The sequence below is a fragment of the Oncorhynchus tshawytscha genome, linkage group LG03 (genome assembly GCF_018296145.1).
Source record: "Oncorhynchus tshawytscha isolate Ot180627B linkage group LG03, Otsh_v2.0, whole genome shotgun sequence".
In the NCBI taxonomy this organism is placed as follows: Eukaryota; Metazoa; Chordata; class Actinopteri; order Salmoniformes; family Salmonidae; genus Oncorhynchus; species Oncorhynchus tshawytscha.
In genome coordinates, this window is record NC_056431.1 from 43,432,918 (window position 1) to 43,458,031 (window position 25,114).

The 25,114-nt window shown below is 41.3% G+C and overlaps 1 protein-coding gene across 4 annotated transcripts; it reads left to right on the forward strand.

The window, feature by feature from the left end:
* The first annotated feature begins 198 nt into the window (after window positions 1-198).
* On the forward strand, window positions 199-22,549 carry LOC112236295 (glucose-6-phosphatase 2). 4 transcript variants are annotated; one of them, XM_042316739.1, is made up of 8 exons: window positions 199-299; window positions 849-932; window positions 1,355-1,411; window positions 20,220-20,522; window positions 21,057-21,166; window positions 21,356-21,467; window positions 21,576-21,697; window positions 21,796-22,549. In XM_042316739.1, exons 4-8 carry the CDS (start codon window positions 20,230-20,232, stop codon window positions 22,305-22,307), a joined length of 1,149 nt encoding a protein of 382 aa, XP_042172673.1. In that variant the 5' UTR covers window positions 199-299; window positions 849-932; window positions 1,355-1,411; window positions 20,220-20,229; the 3' UTR covers window positions 22,308-22,549. The 4 variants fall into 4 exon arrangements, with proteins under 4 accessions (XP_042172673.1, XP_042172683.1, XP_042172666.1 ...); XM_042316749.1 differs by lacking the exon at window positions 199-299 and having other exon boundaries at window positions 329-932; XM_042316732.1 differs by lacking the exons at window positions 199-299; window positions 849-932; window positions 1,355-1,411 and adding an exon at window positions 5,947-6,128.
* The last annotated feature ends 2,565 nt before the right edge of the window (window positions 22,550-25,114 follow it).

Below are 25,114 nucleotides of genomic sequence, written 5' to 3' on the forward strand. Positions count from 1 at the left end.
TCTCAAAAGGCTTAAAAATCATTTGTTAACATGTCTCCTCCCCTTCATCTACACTGATTGAAGTGGATTTAACAAGTGACATCAATAAGGGATCATAGCTTTTACCTGGATTCACCTCTCCTAAAGTAATTCATGCGGAAATCACCTGAACATATACACCGAGGACGCAAAACATGTTCTTAATGTTTTGTATGCTCAGGTGATTTCCGCATAAATGGCTTTAGGAGGAGCGTGTTCTAAGTGCAAAGTCAATAAACCACCTTAGACTGAAAATGCCAGACCCTGTGAGCAACTGTACGGTGAGTACTCACTCTACCTCTTTTCAAAGACAACTTTTAGTCAAATGGCAAAGAGAAATGTTGCTTATTTCTCCTTTATATGCGTGTACCATAATTCAAAATGTAATGGATTTTCTTCAAAGCCGTTTGTATTAGTGGTTACTCAAGATAGCCGCAGCTTGACAACACCATGACTTGTCGAATGTGTTATAGTACAACCTGTTGTACCGAGATCTGAAGAGCATTTCTGCAAGGTCATGACAGTATGTCAGCAAAGGAATGGTCAATGTGATGTACTGTATTTGCATACACAACTCCTTGAGAATATCCTTTGAGGTCATTTATTTGAGCATAGTATGCTCTCTCAGATTGGAAAAGTTACACTTTTGAAGCTGGACTGCACATATTTTCCATGACATTTCCATTCTTTTTTTGGTACGTACCTACACATCCATTCAGAATTGCATGCTGAAGTCCTAACTTCCGGATTGAATTTGAATTACCTGTAGTTACGGTTTCACCTCAGTGTGACAAAAGTAACGTGCCTTGATGACATTTCTCTGTGACTAGGGCTGAGCTGGTGGTCAGTTATGCCAAGGGACTGCAGAAGTTTGCTGGGAAACTCATCAAGGCATCCAAGTTGATGAATGACAAGTGAGTAGGTTACCTTTTCTATAAAATATCTACTGTAAGTGTGAGTCATGTGCCAATGTTTATAAAAGTTGTAATAGTGCTGTAAAAACACTGCATGAAGTTCCACCAACCGAGTATGGTGCCATGTACCTATTGAAATGTACTATACAGCGGACACACACACACACACACACACACACACACACACACACACACGTATTATACAGATGACCTTATTATGAGCCTTTCCTGTAGTAAAGATGTTTTGTACTCTGAGATTGTTTTAGAGCACTAGGAAGTGCTTTTCAGGCAGAAGCCATTTGAGAAATTTGACAAGTTATAGCGGAGCACAATAAGAGGAAGAGACCTGTAAGTTATTTGGATCATTTATTCCTACGTCATTCTACATTGAGACATTTTATTCTTATCCATTTCTTGAATAGCTTGATGTTGTTGAGGAAACCAGAAAAGTTGTGACTAACTGGAGTGAACAAATCAAGGTAAGCTATCCTTAAAAAAAAAAAAAGGTTTGTAAAGAATTTATTTAACCTAGGCAAGTCAGTCAAGAACAAATTCTTATTTACACTGCTGGCCTACAAAAAGGCAAAATGCCTCCTGCGGGGGGAAAGGGGCTGGGATTAAAATATTGGACAAAACACAATTCACGACAAAGAGACACCACAACACTACATAAAGAGAGACCTAAGACAACAACATAGCATAGCAGCAACACATGACAACACGTCATGTGGTGTTGCTACCATGCTAACAACATGGTATAGTAGCAACAAAACATGGCAGAAGCACAACATGGTACAAACATGGAGGAAATTATAGTTGAAATGATTAATTATGTATACATTTAAATTAGAACCATTTCTTTTAATACTATTGTGTTATGGTATGAAATGTATGGGTTCTTGGTTAAGTTACTGAAAATGTAAGTAAAACGAATTAATTGTCTGTACCTTGCGGGTTTAAGGGAGAAAGGAGGGCATATATCTTTTCAGACATAAGAATGTTTGTTTGATGTTCCATTAGTGGAGGAGAAAATGTATTTTAGACAGATTGGAATGTTTGTTTTATGAGGGGAGTAGAAGAAGATCTCCAGACCTGAAGACACTGCGCTATTGTGGGGATCGGAGAGAGTGTGTGAAACTGATGACGTCATTTTATGTTCTCTCTTTAAAATCAAATGCTCTTTGTATTTTGGGTCAGTACTCATCAAGAATAAACGCTGAACCTGTTTTTAAGACTGGTCTCTTGCTATTTCATGCAAAATGATAAACTTAAAACTTATTATGAAATAGATAAGAGTGTGAATTTGGTTTTGGCTACAAAACATGTAGGAATTTAGAATTCCTCTAACAAAATTTTATTGGGCACAGACAACAGCACAAAGGCAAAAAGGCAGAGACAATACATCAGGCGAAGCAGCCACAACTGTCAGTAAGAGTGTCCATGATTGAGTCTTTGAATGAAGAGAGTTTGAGTGGTTTTTGCAGCTCGTTCCAGTTGCTAGCAGCAGCGAACTTAAAAGAGGAGCAACCCAGGGATGTGTGCGCTTTGGAGACATTTAAGAGAATATGACTGGCAGAACGGGTGTTGTATGTGGAGGATGAGGGCTGCAGTAGATATCTCAGGCCTCACGCCACCCTAAGAGGGTTTTTATAAATAATCATCAACCAGTGGGTCTTGCAATGGGTATACGGAGATGAACAGTTTAATAGAGTGCAGTGAGGTCCTAGTGTCACGTGTGCTCCCTCTCTGGCCTCTAGGTCACCAGGCTGCTCGTTTATGGTGCACACCTGTCACCAGCATTTCGTGCAATTGTGCATAATGGACACTCACCGACTCCATCACCTCCTTGATTACCTGCCCTTTATATGTCACTCCCTTTGGTTTCTTCCCCAGTCGTCATTGTTTCTGTTTCATGTCAGTGCGCCGTTTGTGTTTCTTGTTTTGTTTATTTATTAAATGTATTCACTCCCTGAACTTGCTTCCGGACTCTCAGCATACATCATTACACCTATAAGGAGCACTGGTATAAGGAGCACTGGTGGCAAATCTGAGTAATCTAGCAGGGGTAGGAATCAAGGTACTCTGAATCAGGGTTGTTTGGCAGCTGGGGTGAAAGAGGAGCGATTACAAGAGGAATTGTAATAATGGCACCAGAGAAGATGACTGCCTTTTTTACGGGCTCCTAACCAATTGTGCAATTGTTTTTTTTTGCGTTATTTGTAACATATTTTGTACATTATGTTTCCGCCACCATCTCGTATGACCGAAAAGAGCTTCTGAATATCAGAACAGCGATTAATCACCTTGTACTGGATGAAGACACCAGACAAGGCCCAAATCCCTGTCATTCGCATGAAGAAGAGATTAAGATATAGGGGTGTCTTGTAAGACTCCGATTGGGTAACCCGCCTCTACCATCAGTCCTATTAGCCAATGTGCAATCATTGAATAATAAACTGGATGAGCTCTGATCAAGACTATCCTACCAACGGGACATTAAAAACTGTAATATCTTATGTTTTACCGAGTCGTGGCTGAATGACGACATGGATAACATACAGCTGGCTGAGTTTTCGGTGCATCGGCAAGAGAACAGCTGCCGCCGGTAAGATAAGGGGTGGCGGTCTGTGTCTATTTGTCAATAACAGCTGGTGCAAGAAATCTAATATTAAGGTTTTGCTTGCCTGAGGTAGCTGTAGACTATTTACTCTCTTGGTAAATAAACTATTTACCAAGAGAGTTTCTATATTTATCATAGCTATCTATTTACCACCATAAACCGATGCTGGCACTAAGACCACACTCAACGAGTTGTATAAGGCCATAAGCAAAGAAGAAAATGCTCATCCAGAGGCGCCACTCCTAGTGGCCAGGGACTTTGATGCAGGGAAACATCCGTTTCACCTCATTTCTATCAGCATGTTCAACCTGAGGGGGAAATAAAACTCCAGACCACCTTTACTTCACACACAGAGACGCGTACAAAACTCTCCCTCACCCTCCATTTGGCAAATCTGACCATTACTCAATCTTCCCGATTCCCGCTTACAAGAAAAACTAAAGCAGGAAGTACCAGTGACTCGCTCAATACGGAAGTGGTCAGATGAAGGAGATGCTAAGAACAGGACTGTTTCACTAGCACAGACTGGAATATGTTTCTGGGATTCTTCCAATGGCATTGAGGAGTACACCACATAAGTCACTGGCTTCATCAATACGTGCATCGATGATGTCGTCCCCACAGTGACCCTACCCCAACCAGAAGCCATGGATTACAGGAAACATCCGCACTGAGCTAAAGGCTAGAGCTGCTGCTTTCAAGGAGCAGGAATCTAACCTGGATGCTTAGAAGAAATCCCGCTATGCCCTCCGACAAACCATCAAAAAGGCAAAGCATCAATACAGGACAAAGATTGAATCCTACTACACCGGCTCAGACGCTCGTTGGATATGGCCGGGCTTGTAAACCATTACTGACTACAAAAAGGTAAGCACATCCATGAGATGCCCAGTGACATGAGCCTACCAGACAAGCTAAATGACTTCCATGCGTGCTTCTAGGCAAGCAACACTGAAGCATGCATGAGAGCACTAGCTGTTCCGGACGACTGTGTGATCACGCTCTCCGTAGCCGATGTGAGGAAGACCTTTAAAACAGGTCAACATTCACAAGGCCATTAATATGGAGTTGGTCCCCCCTTTGCTGCTACAATAGCCTCCACTGTTCTGGGAAGGCTTTCCACTAGATATTTTTACGAGGACTTGCTTCCATTCAGCCACAAGAGCATTAGTGATATCAGCCACTGATGTTGGGCGATTAGGCCTGGATGCAGTCGGTGTTCCAATTCTCGGGGTTAAGGTCAGGGTTCTGTGCAGGCCAGTCAAGTTCTTCCACACCGATCTCGACAAACCTTTTCTGTATGGACCTCATTTTGCACGGGGGCATTGTCATGCTGAAACAGGAAAGGGCCTTTGTTGCCATAAGTTGGAAGCACAGAATTGTCTAGAATGTCATTGTATGCTGTAGCGTTAAGTGTTCCCTTCATTGGAACTAAGGGGCCTAGCCTGAACCATGGAAAAACAGCCCCATACCCTTATTCCTCCTCCACCAGACTTTACAGTTGGCACTATGTATTCGGGTAGGTAGCGTTCTCCTGGCATCTGCCAAACTCAGATTCGTCCGTTGGACTGCCAGATGTGCATGGTAATCTTTGTCTTGTGTGCAGCTGTTCGGCCATGTAAACACATTTCATGAAGCTCCTGATGAACAGTTCTTGTGCTGACGTTGCTTCCAGTGGCAGTTTGGAACTTGTGAGTGTTGAAACAGAGGACAGAAGATTTTTACGCACTACAAGCTTCAGCAATCGGATGTCCCGTTCTGTGAACTTGTGTGGCCTACCACTTCACGGCTTAGCCGTTGTTGCTGCTAGACATATCCACTTCACAATAACAGCACATACTGTACAATTGACCTGGGCAGCTCTAGGAGGGCAGAAATTTGACAAACTGACTTATTGGAAAGGTGGCATCCTATGAGGGTGCCACATTGGTGGTAAAATGGCCTCAGTGACTTTCAATGTTAATTCATGGAGATTGCATGGCCGTGTGCTCGATTTTATACACTCGTTGCTGACAGGTGTGGCTGAAAAAGCCGAATCAACTCATTTGAAAGGGTGTCCACATACTTTTGATCACATAGTGTAGGTTCATAACCAATGTGCAAATTCATTCTAGCCTAGATTATATCATTTACAACCTATACAGTTCATTCCATATTGTGCATGTTCATTCAGATTTCGACAGCACAAACACCATAGCATAACCTTTGATGACAACACTATATGCAATTCAACAAGTATGTTAATATACATCCTAACCAGATTATGTTCTGTTTTCAAAAGGATTGTGAGCAGAGTATTATTCAATTGGCTCGTCCAGTCAAAATCAGGAGCTCCATCATTTACTATATATGCAGAATATACATCCTAACCAGATTATGTTCTGTTTTCAAAAGGATTGTGAGCAGAGTATTATTCAATTGGCTCGTCCAGTCAAAATCAGGAGCTCCATCATTTACTAAGGACCCTCTGAGTGTGAGATCAGAGGCCCCAGTGAAAGCAAACTGTCTTCAATGCTTTCATCCAAGATAGAGCCACAGCCAAGACTGATGAAGAGGAAAGTAACACCCATACACAAGTACGATCAAAGATTTATCATTCTGATTTGGCCTTTGAATAACAACAAGAAACGCATACATAATAACATTCATGATAAAGCTACAAGTTGCGCAAACCACTTGTTATTGTACTCTACTATTTACTGTACTCACTCTGGTATGATCCTCCTTCGTTGATCCTCAGCATGAAGGTGTATGTACAGTTGAAGTCGGAAGTTTACATACACCTTAGCCAAATACATTTAAACTCAGTTTTTAAACTCAGTTTAATCCTAGTAAAAAAAAAAGTCCATGTCTTAGTTCAGTTAGGATCACCACTTTATTTTAAGATGTGAAATGTCAGAATAATGGTAGAGATAATTATTTATTTCAGCTTTTATTTCTTTCATTACATTCCCAGTGGGTCAGAAGTTTACAAACACTCAATTAGTATTTGGTAGCATTGCCTTTAAAATTGTTTAACTTGGGTCAAACATTTAGGGTAGCCTTCCACAAGCTTCACAGAATAAGCTGGGTGAATTTTGGCACATTCCTCCTGACAGAGCTGGTGTAACTGAGTCAGGTTTCTAGGCCTCCTTGCTCGCACACGCTTTTTCAGTTCTGCCCACATCTATCAGATAGAGGTCAGGGCTTTGTGATGGCCACTCCAATACCTTGACTTTGTTGTCCTTAAGCCATTTTGCCACAACTTTCGAAGTTAGCTTGGGGTCATTGTCCATTTGGAAGACCCATTTGTGACCAAACTTCAACTTCCTAACTGATGTCTTGAGATGTTGCTTCAATATATCCACAATTTCCTTCATGAAGCCATCTATTTTGTGAAGTGCACCAGTCCCTCCTGCAGCAAAGCACCCCAATAACATGCTGCCACCCAGAGCTTCACGGTTGGGATGGTGTTCTTTGGCTTGCAAGCCTCCCCCTTTTTCCTACAAACATAACTATCATTATGGCCAAACAGTTCTAGTTTTGTTTTATCAGACCAGAGGACATTTCTCCAAAAAGTACGATCTTTGTCCCCATGTGCAGTGGCAAACCGTAGTCTGGCTTTTTTATGGCGGTTTTGGAGCAGTGGCTTCTTCCTTGCTGAGCAGCCTTTCAGGTTATGTCGATATCGGACTCGTTTTACTGTAGATACTTTTGTACCGGTTTCCTCCAGCATCTTCACAAGGTCCTTTTGCTGTTGTTCTGGGATTGATTTGCACTTTTCGCACCAAAGTACGTTCATCTCTAGGAGACAGAACGTGTCTCCTTCCTGATGGGTATGATGGCTGCGTGGTCCCATGGTGTTAATACTAGTGTACTATTTTTTGTACAGATGAAGGTGGTACCTTCAGGCGTTTGGAAATTGATCCCAAGGATGAACTAGACTTGGAGGTCTACAATGTTTTGGCTGATTTCTTTTGATTTTCCCATGATGTCAAGCAGAGGCACTGAGTTTGACAGTAGGCCTTGATATACATCCACAGGTAAACCTCCAATTGACTCAAATGTCAATTAGCCTATCAGAAGGTTCTAAAGCCATGACCATTTTTGGGAATTTTCCAAGCTGTTTAAAGGCAGTGAACTTAGTGTATGTAAACTTCTGACCCACTGGAATTGTGATTCAGTGAATTATAAGTGAAATAATCTGTCTGTAAACAATTGTTGGAAAAATGACTTGTGTTATGCACAAAGTAGATGTCCTAACCGACTTGCCAAAACTATAGTTTGCTAACAAGAAATTTGTGGAGTGGTTGAAAAGCTAGTTTTAATGACTCCAACCTAAGTGTATGTAAACTTCCGACTTCAAATGTATGCACAGTCAGTCACTTTGGTTGATGTCTCGGGAAAATAAAATGCAATATCTCAACTTGAATAAAAGAAAAACAAATCATTTGACTTCTGAGGTTTAACACATGGTCAACATTCAAACGGTACAATATTACCAACAGATTTCTTCCCAATTTACCATAAATTGCTCTAATTTCCAATCCCGAAATCCCTGTTTGGCTTTGTTGACATATTCTGTCTTTCTTGGCTTTGTTTTGGGACACGATCACTTTAAAGAAAGGAAAAAGTAAACGTGTCCTGTTTTTTCCTGAATACTCATCTATTGAAACTAACAGAAAAGTGTATATAGGACAAAATCTAATAATCCACTTCAAATCAAATTTTACTGGTCACATACACATGGTTAGCAGATAATGTGAGTGTCGCGAAATGTTTGTGCTTCTTTTTATTTAACCATTTACTACTGCGACCTGTCCAACAAAGCAAAGAAGCTCGACAAAAACAACAGTTACACATGGGATAAACAAACGTACAGTCAATAACACAATAGAAAAATCTATATATAGTGTGTACAAATGTAGTAAGATTAGGGAGGTAAGGCAATAAATAGGCCATAGTGGCGAAATAATTTCAATTTAGAAATTAAACACAACAATTCTAGATTTAATTTTAGATTGGAGATGCTTAATGCGAGGCTGGAAGGAGAGTTTACAGTCTAGCCAGACACCTAGGTATTTGAAGTTGTCCACATATTCTATGTCAGAACCATCCAGAGTAGTGATGCTAGGCGGCGATCGGTTGAAGAGCATGCATTTAGTTTTACTAGCATTAAAGAGCAGTTGGAGGCCACAGAAGGAGTGTTGTATGGCATTGAAGCTCATTTGGAGGTTTGTTAACAGTGTCCAAAGAAGTGCCAGAAGTATACAGAATGGTGTTGTCTGTGTAGAGGTGGATCAGAGAATCACCAGCAGCAAGAGCGACATCATTGATGTATACAGAGAAAAGAGTCGGCCCGAGAATTGAACCCTGTGGCACCCCCATAGAGACTGCCAGAGGTCCAGACAACAGGCCCTCCGATTTGAAATACTGAATTCTGAGAAGTAGTTGGTGAACCAGGCGAGGCAGTCACTTGAGAAACACAGGCTGTTGAGTCTGCCGATAAGAACGCGGTGATTGACAGAGTCGAAAGCCTTGGCCAGGTCGATGAAGACTGCTGCACAGTATTGTCTTTTATCGATGGCGGTTATGATATCGTTTAGGACCTTGAACGTGGCTGAGGTGCACCAATGACCAGCTCGGAAACCAGATTGCATAGCGGAGAAGGTACGGTGGGATTCGAAATGGTCGGTGATCTGTTTGTTAACTTGGCTTTTGAAGACTTTAGAAAGGCAGGGTAGGATAGATATAGGTCTGTAAGTTTGGGTCAAGAGTGTCTCCCCCTTTGAAGAGGGGGATGGCCTCAGCAGCTTTCCAATCTTTAGGGATCTCAGACGATACGAAAGAGAGGTTGAACAGTCTAGTAATAGGGGTTGCAACAATTGAGGTGGATAATTTTCAAAAGAGGGTCCAGATTGTCTTGTCTTGTCTAGCCCAGATGATTTGTAGGGGTCCAGATTTTGCAGCTCTTTCAGAACATCAGCCATCTGGATTTGGGTGAAGGAGAAGCAGGGGGCTTGGGCAAGTTGCTGCAGGGGGTGCAGAGCTTTTGGCCGGGGTAGCCAGGTGGAAAGCATGGCCAGCCGTAGAAAAATGCTTAATGAAATTCTCGATTATCGGTGGTGACAGTGTTTCCTAGCCTCAGTGCAGTGGGCAGCTGGAAGGAGGTGCTTTTATTCTCCATGGACTTTACGGTGTCCCAGAACTTTGGGGAATTTGTGCTACAGGATGCAAATTTGTGTTTCAAAAAGCTAGCCTTTGCTTTCCTAACTTCCCTGAAAAGTTGTATATCGTGGGGGCTATTCGATGCTAATGCAGTACACCACAGGATGTTTTTGTGCTGGTCAGGGCAGTCAAGTCTGTAGTGAACCAAGGGCTATATCTGTTCTTTGTTCTACAATTTTTTGGATGGAGCATGCTTATTTAAAAATTCTTACAGATAGGCGGGACAGTCGCGTCCCACTTGGGCAAAAAAAACAGGGAAAATGCAGCGCAGCAAATTCAAAAAAATGATATAAAAATCTAACTTTTATTAAATCACACATGTAAGATACTCAACTAAAGCTACACTCGTTGTGAATCCAGCCAACATGTCAGATTTTTTTTTTTTTAATTTAAAAATTAAAAAGGCTTTTCGGTGAAAGCATAATAAGCTATTATCTGATGATAGCACAACCAGTAAACAAAGAGGGTAGCATATTTCAACCCTGCAGGCGCTACACAAAACGCAGAAATAAAATAGAAAACATGCATTACCTTTGACGAGCTTCTTTTGTTGGCACTCCAATATGTCCCATAAACATCACAATTGGTCCTTTTGGTCGATTAACCTCTTGGGGCAAGGGGGCAGAATTTTCACTTTTTGATAAAGTGTACCCAATTTCAACTTCCTGCTACTCAAGCCAAGAATATAAGATATGCATATTATTTGTGGATTTGGATAGAAAACACTCTGAAGTTTCTAAAACTGTTTGAATCATGTCTGTGAGTATAACAGTACGTATGTAGCAGGCAAAACCCCGAGGACTAACCGTTCAGATTTTTTTTTTAAGTCTGTCTGTTCAGTGAGTTCTCGTAGGCAAACGATATTTCTTAGGAACTGATTTTTAGTTCCTACCGCGTCCACTGGGTGTCACCAGTCTGGAATTTGGTTGAGGTTATTCCTTTGTGCAATGAAGAAGTAGGCCAACTAGGAACTGGGCAACACCGTTGAGAGTCGCGCAAGACGTGAAAAGTAGCGCTGGTTTGTCGTCTTCCTGTATTGAACAACAGATCGATTATTAACGTTTAAAAATACCTAAAGTTGTATTACAAAAGTAGTTTGAAATATTTTGGCAAAGTTTATAGGCAACTTTTTAAATATTTTGTAGTGACGTTGCATTTTTGGAAGATGTTTTTTTCTGGATCAAACGTGCTTTATAAATTGACATTTGGATATATATGGACGGAATTAAGATGGTGAGGATAGCACTTTTAAAGGATAACCAGGCATCCTCTATTGACGGGATGAGGTCAATATCCTTCCAGGATACCCGGTCGATTAGAAAGGCCTGCTCGCTGAAGTGTTTTAGGGAGCGTTTGACAGTGACGAAGGGTGGTCGTTTGACCGCGGACCCATTACGGATGCAAGCAATGAGGCAGTAAATCGCTGAGATCCTGGTTGAAGACAGCAAATGTGTATTTAGAGGGCAAGTTGGTCAGGATGATATCTATAGTGGGGCAAAAAAGTATTTAGTCAGCCACCAATTGTGCAAGTTCTCCCACTTAAAAAGATGAGGCCTGTAATTTTCATCATAGGTACACTTCAACTATGACAGACAAAATGAGAAAAAAAAAAATCCAGAAAATCACATTGTAGGATTTGAATGAATTTATTTGCAAATTATGGTGGAAAATAAGTATTTGGTCAATAACAAAAGTTCCTCAATACTTTGTTATATACCCTTTGTTGGCAATGACAGAGGTCAAACGTTTTCTGTTAGTCTTCACAAGGTTTTCACACACTGTTTCTGCTATTTTGGCCCATTCCTCCATGCAGATCTCCTCTAGAGCATGTTTTGGGGCTGTTGCTGGGCAACACGGACTTTCAACTCCCTCCAAAGATTTTCTATGGGGTTGAGATCTGGAGACTGGCTAGGCCACTCCAGGACCTTGAAATGCTTCTTACGAAGCCACTCCTTCGTTGCCTGGGCGGTGTGTTTGGGATCATTGTCATGCTGAAAGACCCAGCCACGTTTCATTTTCAATGCCCTTGCTGATGGTAGGCTTTGTTACTTTGGTCCCAGCTCTCTGCAGGTCATTCACTAGTTCCCCCCGTGTGGTTCTGGGATTTTTGCTCACCGTTCTTGTGATCATTTTGACCCCACAGGGTGAGATCTTGCGTGGAGCCCCAGATCGAGGGAGATTATCAGTGGGCTTGTATGTCTTCCATTTCCTAATAATTGCTCCCACAGTTGATTTCTTCAAACCAAGCTGCTTACCTATTGCAGATGCAGTCTTCCCAGGCTGGTGCAGGTCTACAATTTTGTTTCTGGTGTCCTTTGACAGCTCTTTGGTCTTGGCCATAGTGGAGTTTGGAGTGTGACTGTTTGAGGTTGTGGACAGGTGTCTTTTATACTGATAACAAGTTCAAACAGGTGCCATTAATACAGGTAACGAGTGGAGGACAGAGGAGCCTCTTAATTAACCTGTTAGGGCAAGGTGAGACGTCTGCGTCTCACATAGCCTACAGGAAATGGAAATGCGCAACGCCAAATGCTAATAGTACTCGCTAAAACTCAAACTTTCATTAAAACACACATGCAGGGTACTCAATTAAAGCTACACTCGTTGTGAATCTAGCCAACATGTCAGATTTTTAAAATGCTTTTCGGCGAAAGCATGAGAAGCTATTATCTGATAGCATGCACCCCCCCGCAATACCGGAAAAAGACGTAAACAAAGGAATTAGCGTAGCAAAATAAAATATAAAACATTCATTACCTTTGACGAGCTTCTTTGTTGGCACTCCTATATGTCCCATAAACATCACAATTGGGTCTTTTTTTCGATTAAATCCGTCCATGTATACCCAAAATGTCCATTTATGAAGCGAGTCTGATCCAGGAAAAAGCAGCTTTACAAAACGCTACGTCATTTTTTTAAATTAAAAAAGTTGCCGATAAACTTTGACAAAACACTTCAAACTACTTTTGTAAGCCAACTTTAGGTATTAGTACACGTTAATAATCGATCAAATTGATCACGGGGCGATCTGTATTCAATAGCAGCTGTTCTTGAAATGAAGCTCCGTTTTCTCTCAAAAGTTCAAGATGTGCACTTGATGACAGGAAGTGCCTATTTCTCATCTGACCAAGGATTAACCTCGAAGCAAATGACAGTACTGGCGACATCATGTGGAAGCTGTAGGCATTGCAACCTCATCGCCATCTATTTTCCTTTGCCATTGACAATGCAGGCAACTGGCGGAAGGATTTTTTATATTTTTTTGTGAACAGTTTTCCTTGGGCTTTTGCTTGCCCCTCACGCTCTGTTATAGTCACAGACATGATTTAACTAGTTCTATAAACTTCAGAGTGTTTTCTATCCACACATACTAATCATATGCATGTGCTATATTCCTGGCATGAGTAGCAGGACGTTGAAATTTTGCGCGATTTTTAACAAAATGTTGGGAAAAAAAATCCCGAGCTTTAAGAGGTTTTAAAGAAGACGTTACAGGTCTGTGAGAGCCAGAAATCTTGCTTGTTTGTAGGTGACCAAATACTTATTTTGCAAATAAATTCATTCAAAATCCTACAATGTGATTTTCTGGATTTTTTTTCTCATTTTGTCTGTCATAGTTGAAGTGTACCTATGATGAAAATTACAGGCCTCATCATTTTAAGTGGGAGAACTTGCACAATTGATGGCTGACTAAATACTTTTTTCCCCACTGTATGAGGGTGCCCGTGTTTACGGATTTAGGGTTGTACCTGGTAGGTTCCTTGATAATTTGTGTGAGGTTGAGGGCATCAAGCTTAGGTTGTAGGACGGCCGGGGTGCTAAGCATATCCCAGTTTAGGTCACCGTTCGATAGTCGCTACTACGCTAGGTGAGCGAGAGACAACGGAGTTCAGAGAGCTAGCGGGCCGGGGCTAGCGGATGGGTTTTTAGCGTCATCGCAATGGAAAAGTCTGTTGAAACCACATCGGACGATTACGTCGGCAGACCAGTCGTGATGGATCGGCGGGGCTCCGTGTCGACAATAAAGGGTCCAGGTCAATTGGCAAAAGAGGTATTGTAGCCCAAGAAGTTAGCTGGTATATGGGCCTAGCTCAAAGCTAACTGGTGCTTGCTTCGGGACATAGGCGTTAGCTAAAAGTAGCCACTCGATTGCAGATAGCTGGCTGCGATGATCTGATGTAATGGTCCAGAGCTTGTGGCAGGAATCTAAAGGCAAAAAAAGGCCATGGTGGCAAAGTAAATACAATATAGCAAGTAAAACACTGGAATGGTAGTTTTGCAATGGAAGAATGTGCAAAGTAGAAATAAAAATAATGGGGTGCAAAGGAGCAAAATTAATTAATTAAATACAGTTGGGAAAGAGGTAGTTGTTTGGGCTAAATTATATGTGGGCTATGTACAGGTGCAGTAATCTGTGAGCTGCTCTGACAGTTGGTGCTTAAAGCTAGTGAGGGAGATAAGTGTTTCCAGTTTCAGAGATTTTTGTAGTTCGTTCCAGTCATTGGCAGCAGAGAACTGGAAGGAGAGGCGGCCAAAGAAAGAATTGGTTTTGGGGGTGACTAGAGAGATATACCTGCTGGAGCGTGTGCTACAGGTGGGAGATGCTATGGTGACCAGCGAGCTGAGATAAGGGGGGACTTTACCTAGCAGGGTCTTGTAGATGACATGGAGCCAGTGGGTTTGGCGACGAGTATGAAGCGAGGGCCAGCCAACGAGAGCGTACAGGTCGCAATGGTGGGTAGTATATGGGGGTTTGGTGACAAAACGGATTGCACTGTGATAGACTGCATCCAATTTGTTGAGTAGGGTATTGGAGGCTATTTTGTAAATGACATCGCCAAAGTCGAGGATTGGTTTGGCAGCATGAGTGAAGGATGCTTGTTGCGAAATAGGAAGCCAATTCTAGATTTAACTTTGATTTGGAGATGTTTGATATGGGTCTGGAAGGAGAGTTTACAGTCTAACCAGACACCTAAGTATTTGTAGTTGTCCACGTATTCTAAGTCCGAGCCGTCCAGAGTAGTGATGTTGGACAGGCGGGTAGGTGCAGGTAGCGATCGGTTGAAGAGCATGCATTTAGTTTGACTTGTATTTAAGAGCAATTGGAGGCCACGGAAGGAGAGTTGTATGGCATTGAAGCTTGCCTGGAGGGTTGTTAATAACACAGTGTCCAAAGAAGGGCCGGAAGTATACAGATTGGTGTCGTCTGCGTAGAGGTGGATCAGAGACTCACCAGCAGCAAGAGCGACCTCATTGATGTATACAGAGAAGAGAGTCGGTCCAATAATTGAACCCTGTGGCACCCCCATAGAGACTGCCAGAGGTCCGGACAGCAGACCCTCCGATTTGACACACTGAACTCTATCAGAGAAGTAGTTGGTGAACCAGGCGAGGCAATCATTTGAGAAACCAAGGCTGTCGAGTCTGCCGATGACTTCAACTGTATATGGATGAGCGATGGCTGTGCGGCATAGGCAAGATGCAGTAGATGGTATAGAATACAGCATCTACATATGAGATGAGTAATGTAGGATATGTATATATTATTAAAGTGCCGTTATTTAAAGTGACTACTGATACCTTTAATCAGTTTAATGAATAGATTTAATAAAGTGGCCAGAGATTTGAGTCTGTATGTTAGTGACAGCTGTTTGAACGGTCTGATGGCCTTGAGATCGAGAGACTGAAACACAGCTTCTGTCTTGGCTTTGATGCACCTGTACTGACCTCGCCTTCTGGATGATAGCGGGGTGAACAGGCAGTGGCTCGGGTGGTTGTTGTCCTTGATGATCTTTTTGGCCTTCCTGTGATATCGGGTGCTGTAGGTGTCCTGGAGGGCAGGTAGTTTGCCCCCGGTGATGAGTTGTGCAGACCGCACCATCCTCTGGAGAGCCTTGCGGTTGAGGGCGGAGCGGTTGCCGTACCAGGCGGTGATACAGCCCTGGTTGCACCTTCTTCACAATGCTGTTTCTGTGGGTGGACCATTTCAGTTTGTCTGAACTTAAATCTTTTCACCTTCTCCACTGCTGTCCCATCGATGTGGATAGGTGTGCTCCCTCTGCTGTTTCCTGAAGTCCACGATCATCTCCTTTGCTTTGTTGGCATTGGAGTGTGGTGTCAGGAAAATAACCTCTCACTCGAGGGCCCTCACCTCCTCCCTGTAGGCCATCTCGTCGTTGTTGGTAATCAAGCCTACCACTGTAGTGTCATCTGTAAACTTGATGATTTAGTTGGAGGCGTGCATGGCCACGCAGTCATGAGTGAAGTCATGAGTGAAGAGGAGAGGGCTGAGAACGCACCCTTGTGGGGACACAGTGTTGATGATCAGCGGGGTGGAGATGTTTCCTACCCTCACCACCTGGGGGCGCCCGTCAGAAAGTCCACGACCCAGTTGCACAGGGTGGGGTTGAGACCCAGCGTCTCGAGCTTAATGTCGAGTTGAGAGTACTATGGTGTTAAATGCTGAGCTGTAGTCAATTAACAGCATTCTGACATAGGTATTCCTCTTGTCTAGATGGGATAGGGCAGTGTGCAGGCGATTGCGTCGTCTGTGGACCTATTGGGGCGGTAAGCAAATTGGAGTGGGTCTAGGGTATCAGGGAGGTTGGAGGTGATATGATCCTTGACTAGTCTCTCAAAGCACTTCATGATGACAGAAGTCATTTAGTTCAGTTACCTTAGCTTTCTTGGGAACAAGAACAATGGTGGCCATCTTGAAGCATGTGGACACAGCAGACTGGAATAGGGATTGAATATGTCCGTAAACACACCAGCCAGCCGGTCTGTGTATGCTCTGAGGACTCGGCAAGGGATGCCATCTGGGCCAGCAGCCTTGCGATGGTTAATACATTTAAATGTTTTACTCACATTGGCGACGGTGAAGGAGAGCCCACAGGCTTTGGTACGGGCCGTGTCAGTGGCACTGTATTGTCCTCAAAGCGAGCAATTTGTCTGGGAGCAAGACGTCAATGTCCGATGGGGCTGGTTTTCTTTTTGTAATCCGTGATTGACTGTAGACCCTGCCACATACGTCTCGTGTTTGAGCCGTTGAATTGCGACTCTACTTTGTCTCTATACTGATGCTTTGCTTGTTTGATTGCCTTGGAAGGAATAGCTACACTGTTCGTATTCTGTCATGTTTCCAGTTGCCTTACCATGATTAAAAGTGGTGATTCGCGTTTTCAGTTTTGGCGAATGCAGCCATCAATCCACAGTTTCTGGTGAGGGAATGTTTTAAGTCACAGTGGGTACAACATCACCGATGCACTTGCTAATAAAAACTTGCTCACCGAGTCAGTGGATACGTCAATGTTGTTGTCTGAAGCTACCCGGAACATAAATGCAGCCTCAGGATATGGTTTCCACATGGCTTTGGAAATCATATATGGCTTTTTCTTTGCAAATCTGCCTAGAAGCCCAACATCCCAGAGTCGCTTCTTCACTGTTGACGTTGAGACTGGTGTTTTGCAGGTACTATTTAATGAAGCTGCCAGTTGAGGACTTGTGAGGCGTCTGTTTCTCAAAACTAGACACTAAAGTACTTGTCCTCTTGCTCAGTTGTGCACCGGGGCCTCCCACTCCTCTTGCTATTCTGGTTATTTAATTTAACAGCTTGAGCTGTTCTGTGAAGGGAGTAGTACACAGCGTTGTACGCAATCTTCAGATTCTTGGCAATTTCTCGCATGGAATAGGCTTCATTTCTCTGAATAAGAATAGACTAATACATTAATAGTATAATAAGTTACTTGTTTCTGGCCATTTTGAGCCTGTAATCGAACCTACAAATGCTGATGCTCCAGGTACTCAACTAGTCTAAAGAAGGCCAGTTTAATTGCTTCTTTAAATCAGTACAACAGTTTTCAGCTGTGCTAACAATCGCAAAAGGGTTTTATAATGATCATTTAACCTTTTTAAAATGATAGACTTGGATTAGCTAACCAAACGTGCCATTGGAACACAGGAGTGATGGTTGCTGATAATGGGCCTCTGTACACCTATGTAGATATTCCATAAAAAATCTGCCATTTCCAGCTACAATAGTCATTTACAACATTACCAATGTCAACAGTGTATGTCTGATCAATTATGTTATTTTAAATGGACAAAAAAAGTGTTTTTCTTTCAAAAACAAGGACATTTCTTAGCGACCCAAAACTTTTGAATGGTAGCGTGTGATATATATATATATATATAAAGGTCCAACACACACACACACACATCTCTAAAATAAAAAAGTCAAAAAATGTATCGCAGGTGCAATCAAACACACATGCACACACGGTCACTATTTGCTGCTACTATTTATCCTGCTGCTCAGTTGCTTTTAACCCTGGTTACAACTATCACCAGTATCCCTGCACTGATATTGGCACTGGTATGGAACTGTATGTAGTGACTTTTCTCCTGTGTATTTCTCTATTCAAGTGTGTATTTTCATCTGACTTAGTCATTGTTGAAGAAGAGCTTGCAAGTAAGCATTTCACTACCGTTTACACATGCTATATCCAGTGCACGTGACAGGATAAAGGTAATTTCAATTGATGATAGGTTTGTTAATATTTTTTTTTAAACAATAGATAACATTGATACACAACCTTATAGGGTTAGGGTCCCCACACCGCCATATTTCCATGTCACAGCTCCTGTTAACGGAAAACAGATGGAAGACCGAGTGAACTACCTGGTCTGCGTCTCTGAACACCTGTGTGTAAATGGAAGAGAAACCACAAATGTGTTGTCACTGATAAATACTGTCGGCTGCAACTATTAAAACAGGTATAGTAAGTGTGTATTTTGTATTCGTGAAATTGACGTGATTTGAAAGGAGTGGTATATGTTTATAGAACCCTACCGCAATTGAGAATTGATTCCTGTTTACATGGAGTAATGTCATTTGTTTTGGCTTCCAGAGCCAATTCGCCCTTGTAAATCAGAACATGTAAGGTCCAACGGTGTAAAGTTAGTCTCCTTTGGTCCAATACTGGGCTAGTTTAGGCCATATTTTTCCCAGCTGCCACATCCATAAATCAAGTGTCAGGGGTTAAATTTTTCTGATAAAACAGCTAATCCCAGATTGTTGTAGCTTTACACTGAAATATGAACTCATGGTTAAGCAAACCCAGCTAGCTAAAAACAAACCACCTCTCAACTCATGAACAAACGTGGCCGACGCGATTCATGTAACAATCATTTTAGCTATAATTTTATAAAATATGGTGAATTTTGTTAGTCAACGTTACCGTAGCAATTTTCGGATGTTCCTAGACCCAGAACTCCTGTCAACTTTTCGCAGTAGTTTTCAAAATTTCGTCTCACGGAAACAAGGACTGTGAGTGCACACCGGAAATTGAGTTTTTTTTATGTAAAGTTAAAGTTACTAGTCCTTTAAGAAATAAACTCATGCAATACAAATTATAATGCACAGTATTTATCAAATTCGATGTTTATTCCTTATGTCTCGTCTAATACCAGATATGAAAATAAAAAGGGAATGAGACACGTTTTTCACAATGCAAAGTTTTTAGTCTCTTTGTCTGTGCTCATGAATTTGCGCCACCCTGTGGCGATATAAGACATGTACCTGTAGGCAAAGCCTATATCAACGTTATACATATATATATTTGTACATTTTAGTCGAGTTTATATCTGCATGAAGATGCAGAATGTTAAGAAAGCATAGTTTAGTACCAGTTTAGTCCCTGGAGGTTGTCTAGAAAAGGGGTCTGTTCACGGTTCTTCATTTTCATTAGATATCCCATTGGTCTCACTGGGGCATCTGGTAGCCTTTTTCTCAGTTGACAAAAATAAGAGCAAAACTGCTCCTTTGGGGTCCGCAGCCATTCAGTGTATTTGAACTATTCCAGACAGAACAGCTGAACAGTCAACTAATAATCAAGCCCTTAATAAGTGAATCAAGTTGTGAAATATCTGGGTGTCCCAGAGGAGAGGTTCGAGAACCACTGTAGTAGGGGATGTTCACTTATCTTAGGGTAATGGTTAAAATCCAAAATTACTTTTAATAATAAACAATATAATAATAATAGTACATATCGTGATGTTTTACTTCACAGTTAGAAACCCATTGTTGTTACAGTGCCCAATCACCCCACCAGAGAATCACTGAATGGGAAAATGATGTCATTATGTAAATGACCCTGGTGGTCGAACAGTGCATTTGCGTGCGAACACTGTCCTCAGAGGTAGATGGAATGGCTAATATTTAACCAATAAAAGTAATGACCTGTGGACAATCTAATGTCCACACTATCATCCTGTAAACAACTTTATGCAACATGCCTTAAAATGCTGATTTCACATTATACCAACACAATCAAACAATGTCAACCCATACACTTAGCTTTTGAATGATTTATGGTGGTACATTTACATATAAAGAAGACAGCTCTCTCTCTCTCTCTCTCTCTCTCTCTCTCTCTCTCTCTCTCTCTCTCTATTAAAAGGGAGAGACTGATGTCCATGGTGCAGCATTGTAGTTGTGGCCAAGGGAGCAGCTGTCCCAGTCGTGCCAGACAGACTGAACCCCAGATGGACCTCATCCACAGCAGTGGGGTGCTGGTGATCCAGCACCTCCAGAGCAACTACAAGGACTACCATGACTTCCTTGACTTCATGTCCTCTGTGGGCGACCCGCGTAACATCTTTTCTCTCTATTTCCCTCTGTGGTTTCAGCTTAGCCAAATTGTCGGCACCAAGATGATATGGGTGGCAGTTATCGGAGACTGGTTCAACCTAATTTTCAAATGGTAGGACACCATCTGCTCACTGTGTTTAAAAAAGATATATTTACACTTGTGTTGCCATAACTAGTAAAGGCAGGGAGAGATAGTGAGTGAAAGTTATGTAACATTATGCATATTGATGCTTATAACAACATGCTCATGCTGTCTAGGGGATCAGCATGACATTGCATAAATATTTTGACAGATATAGTTTGTTTGGCATAGTATAAAGAATTTGATTGTATTGAAACACATATTGTTACATAAATGTTATGATAAACTGGGTGGTTCGAGCCCTGAATGCTGATTGGCTGACAGCTGTGGTATATCAGACTGTATACCACGGGTATGACGCAACATTTATTTTTACTGCTCTAATTACATTGGTAACCAGTTTATAATAGCAGTAAGGCACTTTGGGGGTTTGTGGTATATGGCCAATATACCACAGCTAAGGGCTGTATCCAGGCACTCCGCGTTGCGTCGTGCGTAAGAACAGCCCATAGCCATGGTATATTGGCGTGCATTATTGCTTAAATCTGACTCTCTTGTTTTTAGGATTCTGTTTGGTCAACGGCCATACTGGTGGGTGCATGAAACTCTCTTTTACCAGAATAATTCACTCCCCCAGCTGGAGCAGTTCCACATTACCTGTGAAACAGGACCAGGTCAGTGTCATTTCCTGTCTGACAATGCTTATGATCATACATTCTGGAGATTGAAGGATTATTCCATGTAATGGATTGCAAAATGGCAAAACTGTCTGATGTATTGTTTTGTGAACTGAAATATATCTTTGTGAAGATCTGAATGTGTGTCATGCTTGTATGATAGATAAACCCTGTTCATTTGTATAGGCAGTCCATCCGGTCATGCCATGGGCTCTTCGTGTGTCTGGTATGTAATGATCACATCAGCACTCAACTTTAGCAGACGCCTTTGTGACAGCTCAACTCAGGGTTGCCAGAGGTAGGCATATTCATGAGCATGCTGTTACTATGTTGCTTTGTGAAAGAATGTATGTGCCTGTATAATGTGTGCCTCTATTAGGGCCTAAATTGTCCTCAATCTTCTCAGGTTTGGGCTTGTGTGGTCCTTTTTGTGGATGGCATTTTGGATCATTCAGATTAGTGTTGGCATCTCCAGGATCTTCATCGCCACACACTTCCCTCACCAGGTTATCCTTGGTGTTCTAGCTGGTAAGACTTCTATTATGATCCATTAGTGTTTACATGGTGTGTGTTTTCACTTGGTAGACATTTTCACTACAGTATATATATTTTTTAATTCTCAACAGGTATACTAGTTGCTGAAGCATTTGAGCATGTTCCCTCGATCCACACAGCCAGTTTAAAAGTCTACCTTCACACTAGCTTATTTCTGTTCTCCTTTGCCGTCAGCCTTTACTTGCTCCTTAAAATGATAGACATTGACCTATTGTGGTCGATACCTAAAGCAAAGAAGTGGTGTGCCAATCCAGACTGGATCCACCTGGACACTACACCTTTTGCTGGTTTAGTGAGGAACCTGGGAGCATTGTTTGGACTTGGCCTGGCCATTAACTCTCAGATGTTCATCCAGAGCTGCAAGGTGAAGAACGGCTACAAGACTAGGTTTAAACTCGTGTGTGTAGCAGCCAATCTGACCTCTCTGCAGCTGTACGATTTCATCAAAATTCCCACTCACACAGAGATCCTGTTCTACACACTCTCATTCTGTAAGAGTGCTGCAGTCCCTCTTAGTGTGGTGGCACTCATCCCCTACGGTGTTCACTTGTTGATAGGAGACAAGGAGAGGAAATTAGACTAAATGTTTGTACATCGTCACTTGACACAATGACGAATTGCATTATAATGAACATAGATTGCCTGACTCCTATGGCAATTTGTTTATGGTTGTAATGTAGATATCTTTTGCTAAGCTATTTACCTTGTTGGAAAATGTGGATTATAGTTTTTGCAATGTTAAATTGTATGTTACATGTACAGTGTGAAATGAGTGAGCTGGTGTTTTTTTTAAGACAAAAAAAATTAAAGTAAATTGTAAACAAAATGTGTTTTATCAATTTCCTTTACTGTTTTTAACCTTTATTTAACTAGGCAAGTCAGTTAAGAACAAATTCTTATTTACAATGATGGCCAGATGACGCTGGACTAATTGTGTGCCACCCTATGGGAATCCCAATCACAGCCAGATGTGATATAGCCTGGATTTGAACCAGGGACTGTAGTGACACCTATTGCACTGAGATTCAGTGCCTTATAGACCACTGCGCCACTCAGGAGCCTGTAAATATTCTCATTCTACTGTGATTCCAATTTAGATTAATGTTTTTCCTTGAGAAAGAGTTACTATATATATATATATATATATATTTCCATATTATGAGGTTGGAGTAATATTGTGAAAATGATGATGCCATTTTAGTTTGAAAAGATGGCCTGAAATTTCAGCCTGTTTTGGTGTTTAGTGCTGGGTGATTAACCGAAATGTCAGTTATTTTTTTTTTTTTTTTAAACAACAAATTGACTGATGTCAGTTCAATTATTTGAATTCCATTTCATTTTTTTTTCTGTGAGCTCAACACGCACATCAGTTTCTCTACAGATAAATCAGAGCCAGGCTGAACTGTGTGATGTAGTAGGGAGTTCTAGTTTTCAACCAGACAATATTCTACCTAGTTTAGCGCATAAAATGTGGTAATTAACTACAATGACCCTAATCCATTGCGCAGCTACTTGTCCTGTCTGTATTTATTTTAAGCCTGCTATGGAAGAGAGATGAATACCAGACCTTGATGCGATATAGAGAACAGCTGTTGTTTTGGGGTATCTTTACACTTGTTGATATTCAGCAGTCATAAAAGTATGTCTTATTTCATTTGAAGAACTACAAAATAGTGATTTTGTCAGACAGCGTAGGCAGCAGCTCTATAGAGATGAGATGGTGACTGAAATAATAAGTCATCAAATAAAACAAATGTAATATACACAACAACTGAAATATTTTATTAAAGTAAATTAATGTGAATAAATGATGGTTAATAAGTGATAAGCAATAATGGGCAGTCACTAGCATCATGGGACTTTAATAAAAAATCAAATAAAAATCTGTGTTGTTACAGCATTCAGCCCACATAATGAATAGCACATTTAATGTCCAAAAAATAATCGAACTGAAATGACCTCAAAAAGCACTAAATTGCTCAAGCGCTAGGTGGGATGGAGTTTTGGTCAGACTGGTGACATCGCCAAGCATTAAATTAGTTAAGACTAATAAGAGAGTTCCAAATCTCAGGCCAATAACTTTCAGTTCTCCCCACTCAGACCACTCCCAGAAATGTTTTGATGTTGAGATTAAAAACAGCTGCATTGGAACTTTAAATATAACAGATAATTCCTTGAGAAGTTTTGAATTGTTCTATCAGTGTTTGTTTTTTGTGAAACATGAGCCATTTCACCAAAATATAGAATTCATGACAATAACAATTTACCTCATCATCATAACCATATTATTCTGGCATAAACCTTACTACTAATGATAATGTAGCAAAAATAAATGGTTATTAACAGCCCTGCTTTTTGCTACTGTAGTAAATACCCATCCTTATCACAGCTGTTACTATAATGTAATAACTTAAATGTATCTAAATGTCACTCTGTACAAGCCAATTTGGATGTAGGCCTATACCAAAATGTACTGCATAACACATTGTCTGATATACACATGGACCTTTGTAGCTCAGTTGGTAGAGTGTGTAACACCAGGGTAGTGGGTTCAAACCCCAGGACCACCCATACGTAAAATGTAAGAAGCATTACATCAAGTCGCTTTGGATAAAAGCATCTGCTAAATATCATATTTTATATTACATGTAACTCTTCAAGAAGATGTACATTTTCTAACAGGGTACTTTCCTTAGCTTACCCCCATTATCTGTTGCTAGGAGGCTACATGGTTACCTTGCAAGTTTGGTTAGATAAATTATATAACTGTCCACTTAGTGCTTGCTCAGCCTATCCAGGCCTGAGGAGACATCTGTGATTGTGTGTTGTTACATGTTAATGCTGAACCTGGAAAGGTTCAGCAGGAGGTTCATAATGCTGATAAATCAGCAGGTGCTCTTAGAATATGCCCACTAATCACTTGGCAAACTAAGTTCATGGAGTACATTGTTTGTGAAAAATCATTGGCTTACTTAATGCACAAAATGATGTACAATTACTTGGTGGTTTGTGAAAGGTGTTAACATTTACTAGCACACAATTGTGTTGAGCATTTCAACACCACAGTTCAATGGTAAACTACAGCTTCATTCAGAGGTCACCTATGACATACAGTATTTCATACAGAATTGAGACCAAAGAGAAGTTTCCTTCATATCTAGAGTCCATCATTCATTTATTCAGTTACATATCCATCAAATATATACGGTTTGAGGTGTTCTTTTCATCAAGGACAATTTAAGACAGACACAACAAACCAATGCTAGATGTTACCTGTCGTTTATGGTCGCAGCACACACCATCACTGTTTCTCAAGGACAACACATTACATTTCCCAATGTGCAGTGCATTCGTAAAGTATTCAGACCCCTTCACTTTTTCCACATTTTG